This window comes from Loxodonta africana, chromosome 16 (genome assembly GCF_030014295.1).
Source record: "Loxodonta africana isolate mLoxAfr1 chromosome 16, mLoxAfr1.hap2, whole genome shotgun sequence".
Taxonomy (NCBI): Eukaryota; Metazoa; Chordata; class Mammalia; order Proboscidea; family Elephantidae; genus Loxodonta; species Loxodonta africana.
The window spans coordinates 17,056,822-17,077,252 of NC_087357.1; the positions used below are offsets into that span (position 1 = coordinate 17,056,822).

At 35.9% G+C, this 20,431-nt stretch overlaps 1 protein-coding gene across 5 annotated transcripts in view; it reads left to right on the forward strand.

Moving 5' to 3' along the window:
* Positions 1 to 20,425, forward strand: part of RAB11FIP2 (RAB11 family interacting protein 2) — a 57,536-nt gene extending 37,111 nt beyond the window's left edge. Inside the window, exons 6-7 of one of the 5 annotated variants that reach the window (XR_002785429.2) lie at positions 2,430 to 2,475; positions 8,344 to 8,413. Coding sequence is in view for 2 of the 5 variants with exons in the window: in XM_003409104.4 (XP_003409152.1) it covers positions 2,430 to 2,475; positions 8,344 to 8,571 (274 nt within the window). In the remaining 3 variants the exon portion in view is untranslated. The other 4 variants (XR_002785428.2, XM_003409104.4, XM_023546676.2 and 1 more) reach the window with 4 other exon arrangements.
* The last annotated feature ends 6 nt before the right edge of the window (positions 20,426 to 20,431 follow it).

The window sequence follows — 20,431 nt, forward strand, 5'->3', positions numbered from 1 at the left end:
CTGCCACATCTATCGTTCGTGTAGTTTTACATCCTGCGTTTTCCAAGAATTAGGCCTTCAATTGACTAATTGCTGTGATAGAACATTTCTCTATGTGGCCTAAAAATTTTAAATATCAAATGTGCTGTCCCTTTAGCTCCCACAAGAGCAGCTCTACCAGGTGCTTAACTCACAAATGGAGTGATGTTTACTCTCGTTAATCTGTGTGTCCTCTGTGTTTAGGGCTTCTTCAACAGTGCTGTCAGTGATTACTAAGTAGATCCATAAGCAGAGAGCTGGGCAAGGTGTGTGTGTAACGTTGGGAGGGCAGATTCTAGACCCAAACAGCTTCGTCAGTTACCAACTGTATGGACTGTGTGACTTGTTTCCTTATTTTTAAAATAAGGATAATAATACCTACCTTAAGGGTTATGAAAATTAAATGAGCTAGTATTGGTGAAGTGCTTAGAACTCTGCCTGGTACGGACTAAGTACTATGTTAATGTTTATTAAATAAAATAATGTATTGAACATGTTCCTTCTGTTAGTCACTGCACTGAGTGTCTTACGCATTGTTAACTCATTCAGTCTTAACAGCAGCCTTATGTAGTACATGCTGCTGCTATTCCCATTTTACACACGAGGGAATAAAACTTCAAAATATACAGTAAAATGAAGTAACTTGCTCAAAGCCTCACAGCAAGTACAGGGCAGAACCAGGATTTGAAATCCATGCTGCCTGGCTCCAGGGCCCTTAGCCACTACTTTACTTGTAACCACCATGGTACACTGTCAGACCTGAGTATAAATCATTTTGTCCTTGAGAATACCCCAGTCAGACAGAGGGGGACAGAGGTGTAGCAGAATGTTTTCCTTGACGTATTAGAAAACCACATGCTTTGAGAAACAGGGGTAAGGAGAGACTAGTCCCACTGGCCCCTTGTGTTGACTACCTGGGTAGAATCAGAGAGGATGGAGAACACGTGTTAGCAGCTGCTTCCACAGCACTCTAGACTGAGGAGTACTATATGGTAATGTCTTTTTGGGTTGTGTTTTTGTTGTTGTTATCTTTTAAGCCACCCTTTTGTTGGGCTCTGAGGCGTTACTGGTATAGTGACTCTAGTCTAGTATCGGACAGAACACCATAAAGACAGTGGGATACAGAGAATGTGGAAAGGTGTCAGTTCCTAGGCCTGTAATTGGTGCATTGTAGGTATTTAAAACATGTTTCATTCTTTATCATGTCACTCAACTCTACTGAAACGCTAAATTTATCCATAGGGGTTGTAGTTAGAAAAGTTCAACAACCAGTTCTGGAAACTAGTACTGCAGATCTTAGTCAGAACAAATGAAATCTTGTGTATGTGGGAAATTCTCTTGAGGTGGTTGAACTGTACATGCTTGAGTGCCCTGTAGATTTACAGCTTGGGAGATGTGTCTGTAATAATGGATATCTTCTAGATAGTGTATCCAGTGTCTACATTTCTTGTGCAAACCCTCAAGAGTTTTAATAGTGAATTTCTAAGATCTTTAAAGAATTTCATTTTGCATTCACAATGTATTTTAATAATGCATTGATAATGAAAAAATACGTATTTCAGAGTTGTTTTTTTTTTTTTTTAAATAAATAGTTTCCCAGGACAGTAATGCTTTGTAGAGATTCTAATGGCTAATACTCTTAAGTGCTGGGTAAAAATTAAACTTGAATAGCAACGATGAAATATTTACTCATCAGATGGCTTTGATGTTTAGCTTCTTTTGGTCACAATCCCCTTCCCTAATGGACGTGTTTCAAAGAAGAACATGATTATAGCTTTCAGCTGTGGTGTTTTCGTATTCTCCGCATGAAAGGAATCCGTTTTGTTTTGGTCCATTTGGGTATTTAAATTTTGAAGACTACTTAAAAATCACATTAATGACAGAAATGGCTCATACAACTCTGAATTCATTTCACTGATAGGGTAATGAATTCAAGTTAATTTTTCTAATACCTGTATCATTTTAAAAAGGTTGCCTTAACACTTATTCTGTAATCTTTCCAACCTAAAATTACTTAATTCCCCGTAGTTATATATATCAGAAGGCCTAAGGTGAGTAAATGTGTGTGTAAAAAATGAGTGATACTTGAAAGTACACAAATTAGTTTTATAAAATATCTCACTGGGTAAAATTGCTTATATTTAAATATGTTTAGAAACTACATATTTAGATGTATAGTTCTTCAGCTCTGATAATAATTGAAGGGTTTTCCTTTAAAGTTTAAAATTATAGATGCTTTAAGGATATTGAGTTAATATTGTTTTTCTTTCACATTTTGCATTAATGGTGACTCATCTGAGTCATTTAGGAGTTGTTATTGCAATGTCGATTTAAAATTTTCTCTTTTCATATGATTTTTCCCACATGGACTGTAGTACACTTTTAATATTTATGTTTCTTTTCTTACTCAGTTTTCATATGAATCCGACAAGCAATGAAGACCTCAGGAAAATACTGGTAAGTTCCTGAGGTGGATACAGAGTTACCAAAGAACAGAGCTGATCTCTCCGGCACACATCCGTAAAACTACCTCAGTCTTCTCCGATACCTCAGCTACCTAGGTAGTAAGTCTGAGAGAAAGAAGGAAAGCAAAATGCAAGTATTGCCTTGACATATGACAGGTGACTTCTGTGTTATATATAAAAGTTCGAGCAAACATTATAGTTACAATTGAAGGTAGTTTAGTATATATTTCGTTTGCCTGTTTTGAAATTAATATGAAAACTATGTCAAAGGTCAGCCTTATGGTCATGAAATAAGAGCATGTGGAGAAGACTAACATTTTGTTGTTGTTGTTTGGAGGAGGATTGAAGAAAAGCACAAAGTGGCTTGTTAACATTCAACAATGGGAAAAGCATCCTGGCAAGAGATCCAATTAACCAGGAAAGTATTTGAAAGAATCTTTAGGGCATTTATCTTCCTAGTCGACAACGCCAAATATACCAGCAGGATTGGTGGTGGCAACTAACAACACCAACAAAGTGACTAGCTAACTCAGCTCAGATAGTTCACATGGATTTAGATACCTTGATTTCACTTTATTGCTATTTGAAATTCAGCATTGGGTCTCTCTTCAGAGTTCCATTGCATCTGCAGTCAATTCTAAATATATTAAACCTAGGGAGTAAGTTACTTTACAAAAACATGGGCAAGTGTTCTTGGTATAAGACTAATTCTCACTGAACAGCGGAGATGGGGTCTGTATTCCAAGAGGCTGGTGGTTGCTGTTTGAACCATCTGTCTTTACTGTGTGTGATCCAGATGTTTAATAAGAATTTTTTTAAGTGATAACACACCACAATTTTCTATGATGTGCTATGCTAGAAGAACTCCTGGTGTTCGGGTTTATTTTATAAACCACTCTAAATGTAGTTATTTGTCTTTAAAACTGTAGAAAACATAGAAGCAGATGATTTTGTACTCTGTTTTTGCTGTTTTATGTAAATGATTTATAAGTTTATATGTTTCATAAATACTCAAGTCTTTTTAATATGGCAGTCTGGAGAGAAATGTCAGAATATATGAAGTCAGCCTTTGATCAGATAGTAAAATGAATTCTATCAGGCAGTTACTTAATCTCAAACAAAATGCAACATCAAAAAATCAATTTAATGTGTAGCCATTGTTTGTTAAGTAACCTTAATTATAATTTCTATGTGCTTGTAAATGTACTTTTCCAAATCTTGTGATTTATTGCTGTAAAAGCATCCTTAGAATTCTTTAAAGAAATAAAATGTGAAAATTGTTTTAGTTAAAGGATTTAAAGGTGATAAAAGAATCCTTGATGTGTGATTACTTCTCTCTGGAATACTAACGATTCTAAATGACAGTTAAAGGATTACTAGGTGTTGTTAATTTACTGCAAGATACAATTAAGAGGAGAGAGCTTGTCCTTGTACTGATCGTTTTGGCGGAAAAGTATTGGAACAATTTTTACGCGGAAGATTATAAGATGTTTGAAGTAATTTACATTAAGTTCTCCAATAATAGCCATCCACCAAGTTATTTTTTTTCTCCTTCTGGACATAGTATTTTGTAATTAAGTTTGTATGTCTCCTATGCTAGTGCCAACACCTGTCTGTGAAAGCGCAGTGTTTAAACAGGAGCAGTAGCCAGTTGAAAGGGCAGTGCGAGCTCTTTAAGGCCTAATTAAGAGCTGAAAGGGAGATGAAGGGAGTAGGACAAAAGATGTGAAAGTAGCTGAGATGATATTCCCAGAGCAAAGTTGCTCATTAGAACAATAATGAGATGATCAGAGAATGCCAAGCCTTCGTCTTATCTCTCTCTCTCCCCTCTGGCTTCCTTGGATGTCAGTTAGTCCTCCACCAATATTTGGTTACCAGGACAACCTTTCTTTAAATCTTCAGTTATTTTGAGTCCTGGTAATTTGCTTTTGTTTAAATTTAAGTATTGTAAAAAAATATATACATTTCCTAGTTTAAAAGGCTAGACTATGTGTAAAGTAAAAACAGATTGCCAGTAATTCTTAAATTCTTTTCCATAACTATGTTATTTACCATTCTGATTAGAAAATTTACTGTAATACTGTTCTTCTCTTGCCCAGTTCCCCCCCCCCTTATTTTTTTAATATCTGCTTATGGAAATTTTCAACAGAGGTTGGGTGAGAAGGGGAAGAGAGAAGAAAATTTTACACTAGATTTTAAAACAAAACATCTTAAAAACATATGTGCTGTCTATATGCTAGAGCTGTAGGAAAAAGTAGAGTATGTAGGAGTCCCGTTGTAGGTTGCACTTGAGTCTTTACCAGTTTGGGGGTTCGTAATTTTAGAAGTTTTTCCAGAAATAACATTAAAAGCATCTTTTAGGAAAAATAAAACTTTTTTTTATATTTGCCTGAAAGTTTTCATCTATTAACAAGATAATTTTTGTAACTAGTATTTTAATTTTCTAATATATGTATTAGTTAATATCAATTTTTATTATTTTATTTGGAATGGTATCAATAAACAGAAGGATATATATTTAATGTGTGTATCAGTCAATTTAAGAAGTCTAAAAATAGAAGGTTTACATAGTTTTCTAATATGAGATATGAGATAAGATTTGGAGCTAAGCATGAAACTGTTTTTAATTATTTTGTATTCTTTTCCAGAATGTCCTTTATAGTACATGTGCTCCTAAGATGTTTTCTTGGCCAGAAACTTGATGCAGAAATTTTCACATAAAAACACAAATGAACAATTATTGAAAAGACCAGAAATATATTTCCAGGAAATCTGTCTATATATTAGTTTTAGATGGTTGTAAGGGAAATATAAAGCAAATAATGGGTCTGTATATTTTAGATTCTTGCTCTACAGTGTTAAGCACTATTCTGAGATAATAATTATTGCTTTGAGAGATTACATTAATTGTTAGATCGATATGATACCCTGGCGTTAATTTAAACTATTTGTCAAAATAAGAGGTTTTTGACATGCCTTTTATCCTCCATGCCTTTAGAGAAATATTAGGGGGAGAAAATAACTCCATTATGCGGTAGTGCTGGGACAGTGTTGAATATAACAACAGTGCAAGGGGATTTTTGACTGTATATTGTCACTTAATTAGTTTGGAGAAATCAGTTCATATATGGATAATTTGATTAAAATTAGAGGAACCACAGCAGATTTGATTAAGATTGGAGAGACTGGAGCAGATTATTTTGTTAAATTAGGAGAAAAAAAAAAAAAAAACCCTGAAACCTACTAATCACTAATGACTCCTATTTAGTTTAAATTCATTAATCTCTCCGATGCACAAGAACTCCTATTTTTCAGTAAATGTTTTATTATACCACGTTAGTTGGACTTTATATTACTTTTAAAAACACAGCTCAGAAAAATCACTTGGTAAATCAGGACATTTTAGAGTTGAAAGGAACCTTGGAGAACATCTCATTTATCAGATAAGGAAAGTGAGACCTAGATTGGTTTATGTCTCAAATCTCTGCAAAATTGCTTAGGATAAAGTAAGAAATTTTTGCCTATTTTAAATTTAAAAAAAGGTATTTATCTCTAGTATGTCTTATCTTTTTTATACTTTTTTAGCATAGTAAATGATTTGTAGGAATGAAGTTAGGACATTTTTAATATGCTGTATATCTCTGAATTGCTCATGACCAGTTAAATAAACTAGTAAAATCCTGTCTGTGTGTGTGTATAGACTTATTAAAAAAAAAAAATTAACTGATCTGAGGGAGAAGAGACTACAAAGTAAACCAACACTTGTCTTCAGAATTGTCCTGTCTTAGAGCAATATTCTCAAAAAATTTTGGGTACTATAACTCATGAAATTATACCTGTTCCTAGTTTTTAATGCTAAGATAACATTGTTTTAAATATGTCTTAGAGAATTTAAACTCACTTCTCTTCAGTTTTCTCTCTATTCATTCTTTTAATCTAGTAGAGCTCTTAGTAATTCTTCTCTTGCTGTCAATAGCCCTAAAACTAATCTTCTCAGTCCCTCCAGACTTATCTTACCCTTTGTTGCCATTTTAATTTTCCTAGAACGTATCTTTAATCACATCACTGTCCTGTTTGGAAACCTCCAATGGCTTCCTATTTCTTATAGCAAAAAGCCTAAAGATCCTTAATAATAGCGTTCCAGTGCTCGGTGGTTTATTGCCATTCTACCATTTCAGCCTGTTCTCTGCTCCCTGACCTGTTCCTTGTTTTCCATCTGCACTCATCTGATTACCTACTATTGACCACTACGCCTTGAGCCTCCTTTCTTCCTTCGAAAAAGCAGAACCCCCTGCTTGAACTGCCCAGTCTCCATTTCTGCCTGCCAAAATCTTTGAAGAGCTGGTGCAAACTATATCTTTCCTACAAAACCTGAGAGATTCTGTGGAATTGGAGGAGCTTTTTCAATCCTGAATTTTTTCCATTATTCTGGACAGAAGGGTGGTGTGTGTGCTTCAGTCAGTAACCCAAGCATCGAATTGATATCTGAACTCTAGCTGCTTCTGGTTTTCTGGTGCTGGCAAAGTCATACTACCCCAAGGAGTCTTAAAAAGTTAAACTTTGACTTTACTGATGAAAACTCCTAAGACACATAGCACAATTAAAGTAGATCCTGAAAATCAGTTAAAAACAATTTAATTCATTACAAAAAAAGAAGAAAAGCCTCTTCTCTATTGACCAGTCCCCAGTCTCTACCCTCCACTGAATAGATACTATTAGTCTTTAAAAGCAAGAAAACCAACTTCCTCAATATTTTAGTTTGTTTTCTTTAAAGCCAAATGGAACCATTTTGAAAGAAAGTGATGAAAATCATAAGTTGTTGAGTTTAATGATAGAACTATGTATGAAAAAGCATAAAAATTGCTACCTTATGGGTATGTTATATTTTATATAATAAAAAATTTAAATACTAAATACAAAAGATGTGGTTACAGTGCCTTCTTGACTGACTGCCTGAGAAATGTTCTTCTTTGGGCTTTGATTTAACCTTAAAAATATTAGAATGCTTTCTAGTAAAAATGGGTTAAATCAATGCCTTTTTGGGGGGGGGTTATATTTATACTTTTGCTTAAAAAGAATTTTTATCAGTAAAACAAGGTTACAAAATAAGTAAATAAGTGAAATGGAAGAGAATACAAATATATTAACCCTAAATGTTAACATGGTTGCAGTAGAAACTCTTGAGTTTCCTGATAACCAGGGCAAAAAGGGAAATAGATAGATACTAGTACTGGAAGGAGGAAATAGATCAGTTACTTGGGTAGAAAAAGCTCTTCCTACCTCTAAATTAAAACAAAAGTTACTCCTGTGGAGTAACTTTTATCTATACTCCAATCTTTTTAACAAACTGCATTATTTCTAATACCCGTATTAAAGCTTTATTGAAAATAAAATTAAAAACAGATATAATAGTTTTGCTCATTTTAATATTTTGAATTTCCTGGGGCTAATCTAAACATCCAAGTCTATAGTTTTCAGTAGCTTTTTATAGTTCCTACAGTTAATTCTTAGAGACTTTTAGTTTTAATCAGTGTTAGTTGTACGTATTGTAGAACAATTTTTAATTTACTCTTAAATTGTATGGTCAATCTCTGATATTAGGAAATTGCCCACAATGTTTTAAAAAAGGGAGGGGGTGTTGAGGAGAATTTAGAATTATAATGAAAGCTGTGGTGTGTCTGCTCTTGTCCTTGTCTTAGAACTGGCAGGCTAAGCTGTGAACTATCACATGGGTTCTAGCCAAGGACAGAGACAAAGTGATTTCAGGATTGAAAAAACCAAAAACTGAAGTTCAAAATAATTCTTAATGTTTGTCCTTGGCATTATATCTACCAAATTGACTGTCTTTATTCTGTTCTAGGACAGCAACCCTTTTGATGCCACTGCAGGGTATCGTAGTCTGACGTACGAGGAGGTAGTACAGGAGCTAGTGAAGCACAAAGAGCTCCTTAGGAGGAAGGACACCCATATCCGGGAACTCGAGGACTACATCGACAACCTCCTTGTAAGGGTCATGGAAGAAACACCCAGTATTCTCAGAGTGCCATATGAACCGTCCAGGAAAGCTGGCAAATTCTCCAATAGTTAATAAGCCACTTGTACTGCTTTTATAATTAAAACATAAAAGAGAATGAAAAGAGGGAAAAGAAAATGAAAGAGAGAAAAAGAAAGAGAAAGAAAAACTTATTCATGAAAGAGACCAGGTCTCATTACATATTCTCCTGTTCGAGTTCTAAAAATTGTTTTACCTGTAAATATTGAAGTGAGTTTAATAATTTAAACTTTTAAAGTGAAAATGGGCCAGATTCTCTGAATAAGCAGTTTCTTAGGACTCACTTCGGTGCTGGTGCCGGCCCACGAATCTACCAGAGGCCTAGAAATATCTTCAGAAGTACATGACTTATTCCTCAGGAATAGATTTCTCACAGAGCAGAATTGATACTGTGTTTGGTTTCTCAGAAGTCAATTTGTAGACATATTTAGCTGCAGGAATACTGCTCATAATAAACACTACTAAAACTTCATATTTTATATACATATATATGTACATGAATATATGTCCACGTGTCTTTGTATATAAAGTACATGCATATACCTCATATGTAAGTGTTTTTAGAACATTAACAAAAACTGGTTGCCTCTAAGGTTGGGATATTACTTATAATTTGAAAATAGATGTGTGACCTATTGGTGCAGAACAAATCATTGTTACTAGTATTTGATTTGTTATGCAGAAGCTGCTTCAAATCACTCTTGACTACATGAAGCTTGGTTTCAAAGTGAGCTGCTATATATTATTCCAGCTTCACATTTTTGCTCTTTTACTGAAAGTAGTGACCCATAGCCCTTTCTTAAAGAATGGCATATTTTGGGAAGCGTCATTAACTTCACGACAGCATGAATTTCCTTGAATTAATGTTTTTATCCTAACATCTTGGGTTTTGTTTAAGCTATAAGCAAAAGATAAGCTAACGTAATTTGTTTTGTAGGGATTCTGCATGCCGCCGTTAAATCACTAGGAAAGAAAATATTAGCAAATTATATCTGAAGACGATTTTGGGGGGAAAATGTAGGTACTCATCTGATGCTTGATAACCCAAAGCAATGGGCAAATTCTAGGGAGATGAAGAATTAAGCTTGGTTTCAAGTTACATAAATAATGGGACAGATGGTTGCCTTTGGGTCTTGAACCAAAATATGAGTTACTGAAGGAGGAGTGAGTTTTTAGAGCAGATCTTTACTAGCGTGACATTGTACATTACACTACCCTTTAAAAGTTGGCTTATCACAAAATTATGTCTTTTTATGAAATCCACTGCCCCAGAATGCTGATTATTTCCATGAATTATCTATATAATATTTGTACAAAATTAATCCGAAATCTAAAGTGGAAAACAATGGTATAAAAATGTTACCAATCATCTAGTGCTTATTTTTCAACCTTAGAAATCTAAAATACTTAGCATGAAATACTGAGAGTATCCCTCTCTCTGAATTTAAAATGAAAATTTTATTTACATATGGAGACCCATATAATCCCCCAGTTTTTTAATGAACTGCATTTTTTCTAATATTTATCCCTGTTAAACTTTATTGAAAATAAAGTTAAAAGCAGATATAATAATTTTCTCCTTTTAATGTTTTGAATCAGATAACACTGGGCCAAGCTTATGTAAAGAACATAAGCTAAAATCCCTTGTTACTGTTACTTTCTGAGTTTCTTTATATTTCTTATGAGTACATCATTTTGAAATTCTGAGAAATTTCCCCAAATATAAAAATTAAATAATTTTCTAAAATTAAGAGATAGGGAAAGAAAAATTGCTTTTGCCAGTTTTTCCCTCTACTTACAATTAAAGTTCTGTAATTAATCTCAAAATCTAGTACAGAATTTTATTTTCTCGTTAGAGGTTTTGGTAATTACTGTTCTTATCGTGGTGCCATTTTTAATTTAAAATTTGTTAAGTATTACAAAATTCTTAGCATTTGGTTTTTCTGTTTGTATAATTGAGGCTTGTATACTTTTTTAAACACCAAAGTTCATTTATATTTAGTATTATGACAGAGACCTGCAGATAGTTTAATGTGCTTTGGCCACATTTGCTCTTTATAGAATGAACCAAGATGTCAGTTTTGTATCTGGGGGTTGTTTTATATAAATAGAGCTCATTCAAAAGTATGGTTCAAGTCCTGCCATTCTTTTTATGGGGAAGTTCATTTCACAAGAACAATTCTTTGCCGGCATAAAAACCATCAAGGATTAAACTTATTCACAAGGAGTGCTTTGGCTATAACTGAATCAACATTTTTATCTTTAAATCTGAAAAGTGTTGTACTGAAAACTGAATCTACATTTATCACTGCCTGAAAAATTTCCGTTCCGATGTTTATGAATTTTCACTCATGACCTAGAATAGACCTTATTAGATATTTTCATAATCAGTCAACATAATAAACTAAAAACAAAAAGTTGAAGTGAATTCCCCAGGAAACCTATCAGTGTTTCCTGTGTTTGGGTAGAGGTACAGGCAGAGCAGGTTGAATTTCTAGCGTTGTAGAAAAATGGCCAGAAAGATCACTTTAGTTTATTTTTCCAAAATGTAACTTTAAGCATTCTAATGATATATTTTGTTAGTATCTTAGAAATGGAGATAAAACACCTATATCATTAAATAATGCACAGCACAGACTTATAAACATTTTTTTTTTCTTTATGTTTAAAAAATGCATGCTCAAAAACATTTTCACCCAGAGGATTTTTTAAAATCCCCCAATTGATATTTATTTCAAAGCTATCTTAAACTAACATACTTCTGTTACATATTCAAAATATTCCTGCTATTATTTTAAAGACAGTATTGTTTTATGACCAATTCTAAAATTCAGTGTTGAGAGTATTGAACATACTGTTCTCCCACTTAGGCTTCAGGTGTCATTTATGGAATACCAGGGCCATATCCTAGAGTTGTATGTATAATAGTGTATCGCCTGTTCATGCAAAATGTTGAAGTATTGCTTTTTGCTGCTATATTCTGCATTGAGCCTAGTTTTGCCATCTCCAGTGAATGTAGTATTACCCATAGATTATACATAACTACATCTATTGCTTTTGGCAGTAAATCAAGATTTAGTTGTAATTCTCCAGCTGTGAAAATGTTGCCCTGTATTTAAAAGGGTTTCATGAATGGAAACCTAAAACTAAGCTCATTAGTGACAGACTGGCTTTCCTCACATCCTTCCTTCAGCACCCCCACACCCCCCTCTTCCTACCAGCCCTGTAAGGGTGCTTATTCTTTAACACAGAGAATCTTAAAAAAAAACAAAAAAACTGCTGTCTGTAATATATCTACAGTAATTGTTACACTAGAGCTTTTATTTTCCTCTGTAGCTTTTTAGAAAAAGCAACCTTAGATTTGTAAAGCAAGCTGAAACTTTTGATGTTCGTGTACTTGTATGTCTTAGAGACAGGCTAGGTGTCACTTGTGTGTGTAGGTGAAGTGCCAGGCATGTTCATGGACTTGATCTCTTTGAAGTAAGAGGAAAAAGAACTACAGCGCTGTCCGTCAGGAGGGGAGATGGAAGGGTCTGTCAGCACACATTGAAAGCCCCGATTTTCACAGATTTATAACTTTAATAATCCAGATGCAATCATTGGAAGTATTTAATATGCAATAGGTAGCACCTTAAGTAATTAATCTGCATACGAAGGGTTTTCTGATGTATTGAATAAGAAGCGTAGAAGCTCTTCAGGCATTGGAGTTGACGTTTTATTTCATTTATTTTCTGTCAAAAAACACACTCTTACAATGGAATTGAAGTCTGTAACAAATGGTACATTTAGGCCTATTAATCTCTGAAGCTTCCAGATGGTTTGTACTTTAAGGCACAAAAAGCGCTGCAGATCTGGTTATGTATGTATGTATGTAGTAGGTACTTGAAAAATGGAAGCATTATTTATAAGTGAAGAGTATTGCACTTAATCTTACTCAGTAAATGCTCTTAGTACTTGTGTACATTTTTGGAGGTATAAACTCAAAAATATGGAAGCATTCCATAATGTGATGGCTGTATAATTTATGTAATCTGATGCATGAAGCAGAATTTTTATATAATATCCAATGATCATTGATCTATGGTAGTTGATTAAAGTGTTTAATCTTATTTCAGTTGTCAAAATTTCTTATTGCAGATGAAACAGTGTTACCGTAATGCATCAGTACACGAGTCTTTGTCTTTTATTTAAAACTTAGGCTGCCTCTCAGTTGACATATTGTAGCAGGTATTCTGTATGACCTACGAACGGCTTTACTACGAAGAGTTCTGAAAGTCAGTCAGAGACCTTAGAGTGAACATTCTTTAAGGAGCAAGTGAATGCCCTGTGTATATAAGACACTGTGCTTAACCTTGTGGCCGTTGAGTCGATTGTGACTCATCGTGACTCTACAGGACAGAGTAGAACTGACACATAGGGCTTCCAAGGCTATAAATGTTTACAGAAGCAGACTGCTACGTTTTTCTTCCATGGAGCAACTAGTGGGTTTGAACCGCCAACTCTTTGGTTACAGCTTAACCATTGCTACACCAAGGCTCCCTGCTGTGCTTACGGTTTGGAAATAAACAATATAGAGATCGCTTCATAGGGGTGGGGCTTATGGTTTGGTTGAAAATGATGTTTGGGTGTGTCTGTATCGGCTAAAGGCCTCTGCCGAGTGCTTTCTGTTTATGCGTTATTTCATTCATTCCTCACAGCAGCCCTATAAGGTAAGGACTACACAAGCTTTCAGAGGAAATGTAAGACAACTAATGAAGAAACCATTTGTGGAACCCAAGAAAGAGTAGATAGAGTAGGTTCGGCAAACCGATAGCATTTGTCATCACTTCTTATCCTCCAGTTTGTGACAGAAATCACATCAGTTCTCAGCGTAGCAGTCCAAGTGCACACCTGTCCGTCTGCGATGCTATCTGAGGGGAAATGTGGGTCTCAGGGCCCAAAGGCCTGGGCTGGTGTGAGTGTGTTAGTGTGGATATGTGTTTGCACACTGGCCGTGAATTAGGCAGTTGTATTCGAGATGACAAGATGTGGTCCATATGTAGTCTTGTATATAAATCTCACATTTGGAACAGGGATTTCTCTGCAGAGAACACCTTCCCTGTTCTCTGCTCTCACTGCCTCCACTTCCCCTGCCTATCTCCTCTAGGTTGCTCTTTCTACCTAGCCCCGGCACATGTATTTATTTTCGCTTAGTCTCCTGAGACAAACATACTTGGGGCAATTTGGAAGTGGAGCATTGCTATCCTTCTGTTAAAGTGGCCATTTATCACATTGATTTTGTTTCAGTGCAGTGCCTTTCTGAGAAATGTTTCCGTTTAGTTTTTCAAAGTAATGGGCTTATGACCTGGATGTCCAGCGTTTTACATTTTCCCCTAAATAATATTATGTGATAACACAGACATCATATTTCACACTTTTATGGTCATACGAGGTTAGTCCTTATAAGCAATACTGTTATATATGTATAATTACATGAACTGGAAGTGCTTGATTTTGTTACACCCCTTGTACCCTAAAACTTGATTCTTAAATTTTCAATGGTCCCATCATTTGCAACGCGTACTGAAAAGCCAGAGTTTATGCTGGGAAGCACAAAATCACATTTCTCTATCAGAGGTTTTCAATTATGGTGTGTTGTGGTCAAGTGTAAGATGTGGTCCAGTTTATTACTAATGTTAAGTACTAACGTCCGTGGCTATTTTTCTTTGTAAATTAGACCAGAGTAAAAAATAAATAATTTTTTTTTTCTTTTAAAGGTTATTGCTATTCCTGTGTTGCTCACATTCTATTATTGCTAATTTGAATGACAGAAAAGTGTTGAGAGTAAGAATGCAAGTTATTTACAGTCCCCAGCAAACTTTCGTATTTGTACTACAGCCCTTAACACAGGGATTGCAAACTCAGACATCTCCAGGGCCAGACAGGTAAGGTCAGGTACGCGGCAAGCTGGGTGCAGAAGAGGGCTTACTGGGGAAGTGGTGATCTAGAGAGTCCATTTCCCCACTAAAAGGAAGCAACGACTACTCAGCTCCAGTGCATTGTTGCTGTGTGGAAATGAATGCAAGGCCAGAATTGCTACACATTTCTAGAAGAACTGAAAATATAGATTTTTATGTGAAATTTGATTTCTGTTGTTGGCGGCTGAGTAATTGTTTTCCTGAAAATAATGTAGGCCAAACAGTCTGGGGGCTACTAGTTTATATCGCTTCTTAGTTGAGTTACTACTGCAGATGAACTAAAAATAGTAATGAGAAGAAAAATAAGAACAACTCAGATTGTGGTTGTCGTTTACTGCCCCCTAAAATGGTTTTGTATTTAATCAAAAACTGGCTGGCCAAAGGGCGTGTGGGCTGCATGGGATATGTAAGACTGAGAACCACAGGTCAAGACCCTCCAGCGTGCCTGTCCCTGAGCCCAGCTGTGCACATGCTTTCAAAACAGTATGGGTGACCTGAGTGACAGTTCAAGGGACACTGCTTTAGTTTTGGTGCATTTTGTTGTCTCAGGGTCTGTCATATACCCTTTTTATGGTGGTTGTGACTTTTCCGATACCTTATTTATGTCAATCTTTTTGTAAAACAAAAAAACAACTAGTATCCCAAAGATGGAAACCCCCGTGGCATAGTAGTTAAGTGCTACAGCTGCTGACCAAGAGATTGGCAGTTTGAATCCACCAGGCGCTCCTTGGAAACTCTATGGGGCAGTTCTTCTCTGTCCTGTAGGGTCGCTAGGGGTCAGAATCAACTTGACAGCAGTGGGTTTTGGGGTTTTTGGGATCCCAAATATCAGTTTAGTGCATGGTATTTGTGGTGTGTGTTAAGGCCAAATCACATAAGGTATATGACCATTTCCAGCCATATAAAATGGATGTATTTTCATTTGAGTTTTAAGGTACGTAATACATATCTCCACTGAGGTATAATGGCCATTGACTGCATAGTTTTTACGGATTTTGTACATCAACCATTTAAAATTCTGCCATTCTTTTTGATCCCAGCCAGATCAGGAAAGATGGATGGTTTAGATTAATGCTTCTCAAAGTGTTGTCCCAAAACCAATAACGTCCGTGTCACCTGGGAGCTTGTTAGAAATGCAAAATCTCAGGCCCTACCCTAGACCCCCTGAATCAAATTCTCGGGGTTGAACCTAAAAACCTGGTTTAACAAGTCTTCCAGCTTATCTGATCTCTCTGGAAAAACTGAAAACAGATTTCGGTTTTAAAAAGCCCTGTGGCTGATTCTTATGCACACTCAAATTTGAGAACCATTGAGAGAGAGATGTCTATCTCAGTGTGGTTTAGGCAACACTTTCTTGGCTAAGGTAACTTTCCTTGCCAGTCTTGAATGTGTTTATGAACTTATATTTTTAAAAAGATTTTTATGAACTGAATACTTTTGGAAAAACTTAATTATCAAGTATGATGAAGCTTCATACAGGTAAAATGTTTATAAGATAATGCAAGATGAATACTATGGACTCATTCATGTGATATGTTTGTGTGACAAGATTTGGTATTCTGATTGAGAAGGAAAAAATACACGTGAGCATTTTATGTAAAACTGCCAGAATATTCTTTTGTTTGGTGTGATTTTGCTGTCCCACATTTGGTTAAGTAGGCCATCTTAGCCTCCCAAAGGACTTTTTACCTGAGGTACAAGGTAATGCTGTAGAAAAAGAAACAGAGAATGCAGCCACATATGAAAATGTGGTAGAATAAAGTTTTGAATATATGTGTGAAATTGTGAAATGGACCTTCACGTAACAAATGAAGCAGCCTTGTGACCTTAGGTGAGAGACTTCACTTAACAGCACTTTGTAAATTTGCTAGCTTACTAATCATTTAGGCAAATAATTTATTTGTTCATATGAAGCTTACATTCTTTTCACAGCCAAAAGTGAGCTGAGTTCTCATTTTTGCTTGCATTGAAAACTTTGGTCAGGTGGTGGTATCAGACTAGAGAAATCTAGAATCAAATTTAAAAATCTTACTAGGTCTTGCATCAGATGTTAGCAACACTAAAGGATTAGGAAAAGGTCATCATGCTTTAGGTTAAATAACAACTTAAAATAAGGGTGGTGTGAGCGAGCATCCAACAGGAGAGCGATTTATTGGTTTTTCTTAGTGGATTGGAATCTGGAAGATTACCAATATGAAATGGGTTCAAAGACAGCTGAACACAGGTAAAAGTTGTCAAGTGTGGGTTTTTGTTACTATTTTTGAATCATCATACAAACCCTCAAGAAAATGTCAATGCCAAACATTAGATTAGCCAGCTGTAGAAACCTAATAGTAAGGAACTAGAGAAAACATAATTAAAATCACAGTAGTTCAGAATCCCCCATCTGAACTTGTAGTTGAACCTCTTTCACTAAAATTTTGCTAAATACAAGTGAAAAGGTAACAAAAATGCCTATGACTTTAATTTCCTTTCCTAGTTCTGTTGGTGGCATTAAGGAGAAAATATAGCAGAGAAAGCCATGGGACTTGGGTGGAGAAGGGAAGCGGGAGGCCAGGCTTGGTGGCAAAGCAGTTGTCAGCCTCCGGCTAACTCGGCATATACCCTCAGAGACCAGGCAGGAGGAACACCTGTTGTAAGAAAGGATTCATTTATCACAAACAGTTGCTGACTGAGCCAATAAACCAGACATTAAATGTTTTTATTTACATTTGAAGTTTTTTTATTAATGCACTGTTATTGAACATCTTTCATGATTTTTATAAGCTGTAAAAATGTTTTAATCCTTGACTTATTTTGTTTACCAAGCTATTCATTTAATGCTATATACTATGTAGCGCTTGAGACCATCTGTTGAGAATATTTGAATAATATGCATTCTGTGAAGATATGTACAGCAAATAAAGTGTAAAACACATGAAATATTCAGCAAGAGTGTGTGATGAAGACAATCCATGTATTTTAATTAAAAAAAAATGTGGCCTGAAGTCTAGCAGTAAGTCTTTCCAAAAATGATGCTCCTGTGCTGAGGAGGCATTAAGCCGTCATTTTGATTTTGAAGTGAATAGATTTTAGATAAAAAATATTGGAATTAATACTAATTAGAAGTGTGCTTATTAGCACTCTGAAGTATTATTTCATCTCAGGGTGAGACTTTATTTCGGAAGCTGTGAGTAGCAGGGGACGTCTCAGGTTGTCCCAGGGGTCACCTCAGAAAAGTGGATTTGGGGGAGGCACCAGGTTTAGCTTTGTAGTCTTGAAAACTCAACTATTGGAGGCTGAGACTACCTGTTTACTTCTCTCCTCCGAATTGGTGGAGAGGACAGGGGATTAACAGCATGTATGGTCCCCCAACTGCCTCTCCCTGCTTCCAGGCAAGGGACCTTGTGAAAGATTGAAAATTTGAGGGCTCCCAGGTTGCTTAGCTGCCTATAGACCGTAGGATTCTTGACCCATCCACGTTTTGGCCATGAGTAATCCTAAGGAGCTCCACCACTCCTGGTAGGCATGCTTTTACTTCAGGGCTACACCATTTGATGAGTTGTTTATAACTTAGTTGCTCATAATGCCTTCTCTAATAATGTGTCCAGTGGTAATACCAAAAAAAAAAAAAAGTTGGTAATACACATGAGGCAAAATCTGGTTCCCACCAGATGGCCGGAGTATCTGGCTCACTGTAAGTCTTAATCCTGGTACTCAACTGTTTAACTTTGCTTTTCCTAACTGCTTTCAAGTCCTGTGTTTTGATGCCTACACCAGATCTCGTGGGAATTAAAATCATCGTAGTTTTTTTTTTTCCAATGCGTGTTACAGGCAAAGGCTTAACGTGCTCAGCTGCTAACCAAAAGGTTGGCAGTTTGATCCACCCGTAGGTACCTTGGAAGAAAGACCTGGTGATCTACTTCTGAAAAATCATTCATAAAAAACCCTACAGAGCACAGTTCTACTCTGACACAAATGGGGCCACCAGGAGTCAGAGTCAAGTGGACAGGAGCTGTAAATGAATTTTAGTGTGTATCTAAATGGTTTTATTCCTACCTTTATTATTGTTATATCTCTATTTCTTTTTGTCTTGGCTCCTTCAATTTTTTTACTTCATTCTTTTGGACTGTATGTGCTTTTATAAACCACCCCAAATGTTTTGTGGATGGGACATCGTATGAATAAATTTTTCATCTGGCATTTCTTCCAGTCCTGCTCTTTCTACTCCAGAGTGGCCTATCTCATCTTCGCTGACCTCCAGCAAACTCCTTTCTTGTACATTTATTTGTCCTTATTTCTAGATGTACAGCTATTTTTTTAAAAAAAATATACTAAGAATTCCCGGCAAAGAGCAGGAGCGTCTAGTCATTGTAGCACTGATACCTAGCACCCTAACCTGTTGCTGTCAAGTCGAGTCCTACTTAGCGACCCTATAGAACAGAGTAGAACTGCCCCATAGAGTTTCCAAGGAGCACCCGGTGGATTTAAACTGCTGATCTCTTGGTTAGCAGCTGCAGCACTTGACCACTACACCACCAGGGTTTCTGACACCTAGCACAGTTCTTGGTAATAGCTGGTACTCAGTAAATATTTGTTGAGTGGATGATGGAGTTATTTTTATTAAGACCCATAGGATCGTTATGGAAAATTATAAACAGTGATGTTATCATATAAAGAAGCTCCTTTTAAATGAATAAGAAGAGGATTTTTACCAGCAATGGGGATTGGATCTAGAGAAGAAAGGATTACTATAAAAACTTTTCTGTCTGGGAACGGACTGAAATAAATGTTCAGTCCCAATTGCAGGCAGTCCACCAAAGTTTGATGAGCGTGATAGAACAATTTCTTCATTCCTTTATTTTAGTCAGGGATTGTCATATTCTACTGTAGATATTTATGTGTCTATGTGCACTGCTTATCTGTGTACATTGAACAGAATGAAGTATCTGCTCACCTTTGCTTCCCACTGCTTGCAGATCACATGTCACATTCCAGGTCCTCAGTAAATGTGTGTTAGAGAAAGAAAGCAGGGGAGGGAGTTGTTTAGTGGCTGGTTCTTTGAAATACAGAGTAAGCAGGTTTTACTTTTTTGCTGTGTGTGATTTGGATGGCAGCATGCTGAGATTTTAATTATCTGCACTTCAAAATATTGCAACCATGGTTATTATAAAACACTTTCCATTGTCCTTAATGAAGGGAGGAACGACCATTTTAATATGACTTACATTTGTAATTAATGAGAAAGAAACCTTGGTGGTCCCTGATTGAAACAAGGAATATGAGGATCCACTTTGTTTGTTTAGGAGTCTTATAGAAACTCTAGATATAAAAGCAGCCTTTTAAAAATTATTTTATGATGCAAAAATAAATAAATGAGTTTGATGAGAACACTAGCAAGATGGGCTTTTCTGATTCAAGTGCTTTGCTTACTGTACATTTCTTCCATTGAATAATCAGAAAGAAGCCTCAGTCCAGGGTAGCAAATTGATCTCATCTGGAGTGTTAATTAATCAATCAACAGTTGCTGCTGTGTTGTAGAGGTTTGTGAGGCCTCGTTTGGGCTCACCCATCCATCCATTGATCCAGTCCAATATTCATTCACCAGTCCAATCCAGTATTCGTCCATCCATCCTTCCTTCCACTCAACAAATATTGAATACCTGCTATGTGCAAAGCACTATTCTGAGCGCCAGAGATACAGAGTTGAACAAGATGGACAAAGGAAAATAGTGCCATGATCGATTAGTGATGTCCACCAAGAACTCAGGACATCCATATTTTTTCCCCCATTTCTTAAAGGGGCATTTTAAGAACCTTTTGATGCCCACTCAAGGTCACAAATGGAAAACTCTTGAGGTAATCACAAAGTACCAACTGATGGAATTTGAGTGTTACTTTTTTTTCCCTGACTTTATGTTTTTATTTGATTTTTAACTTTTTTTAACTAATATTTTGAA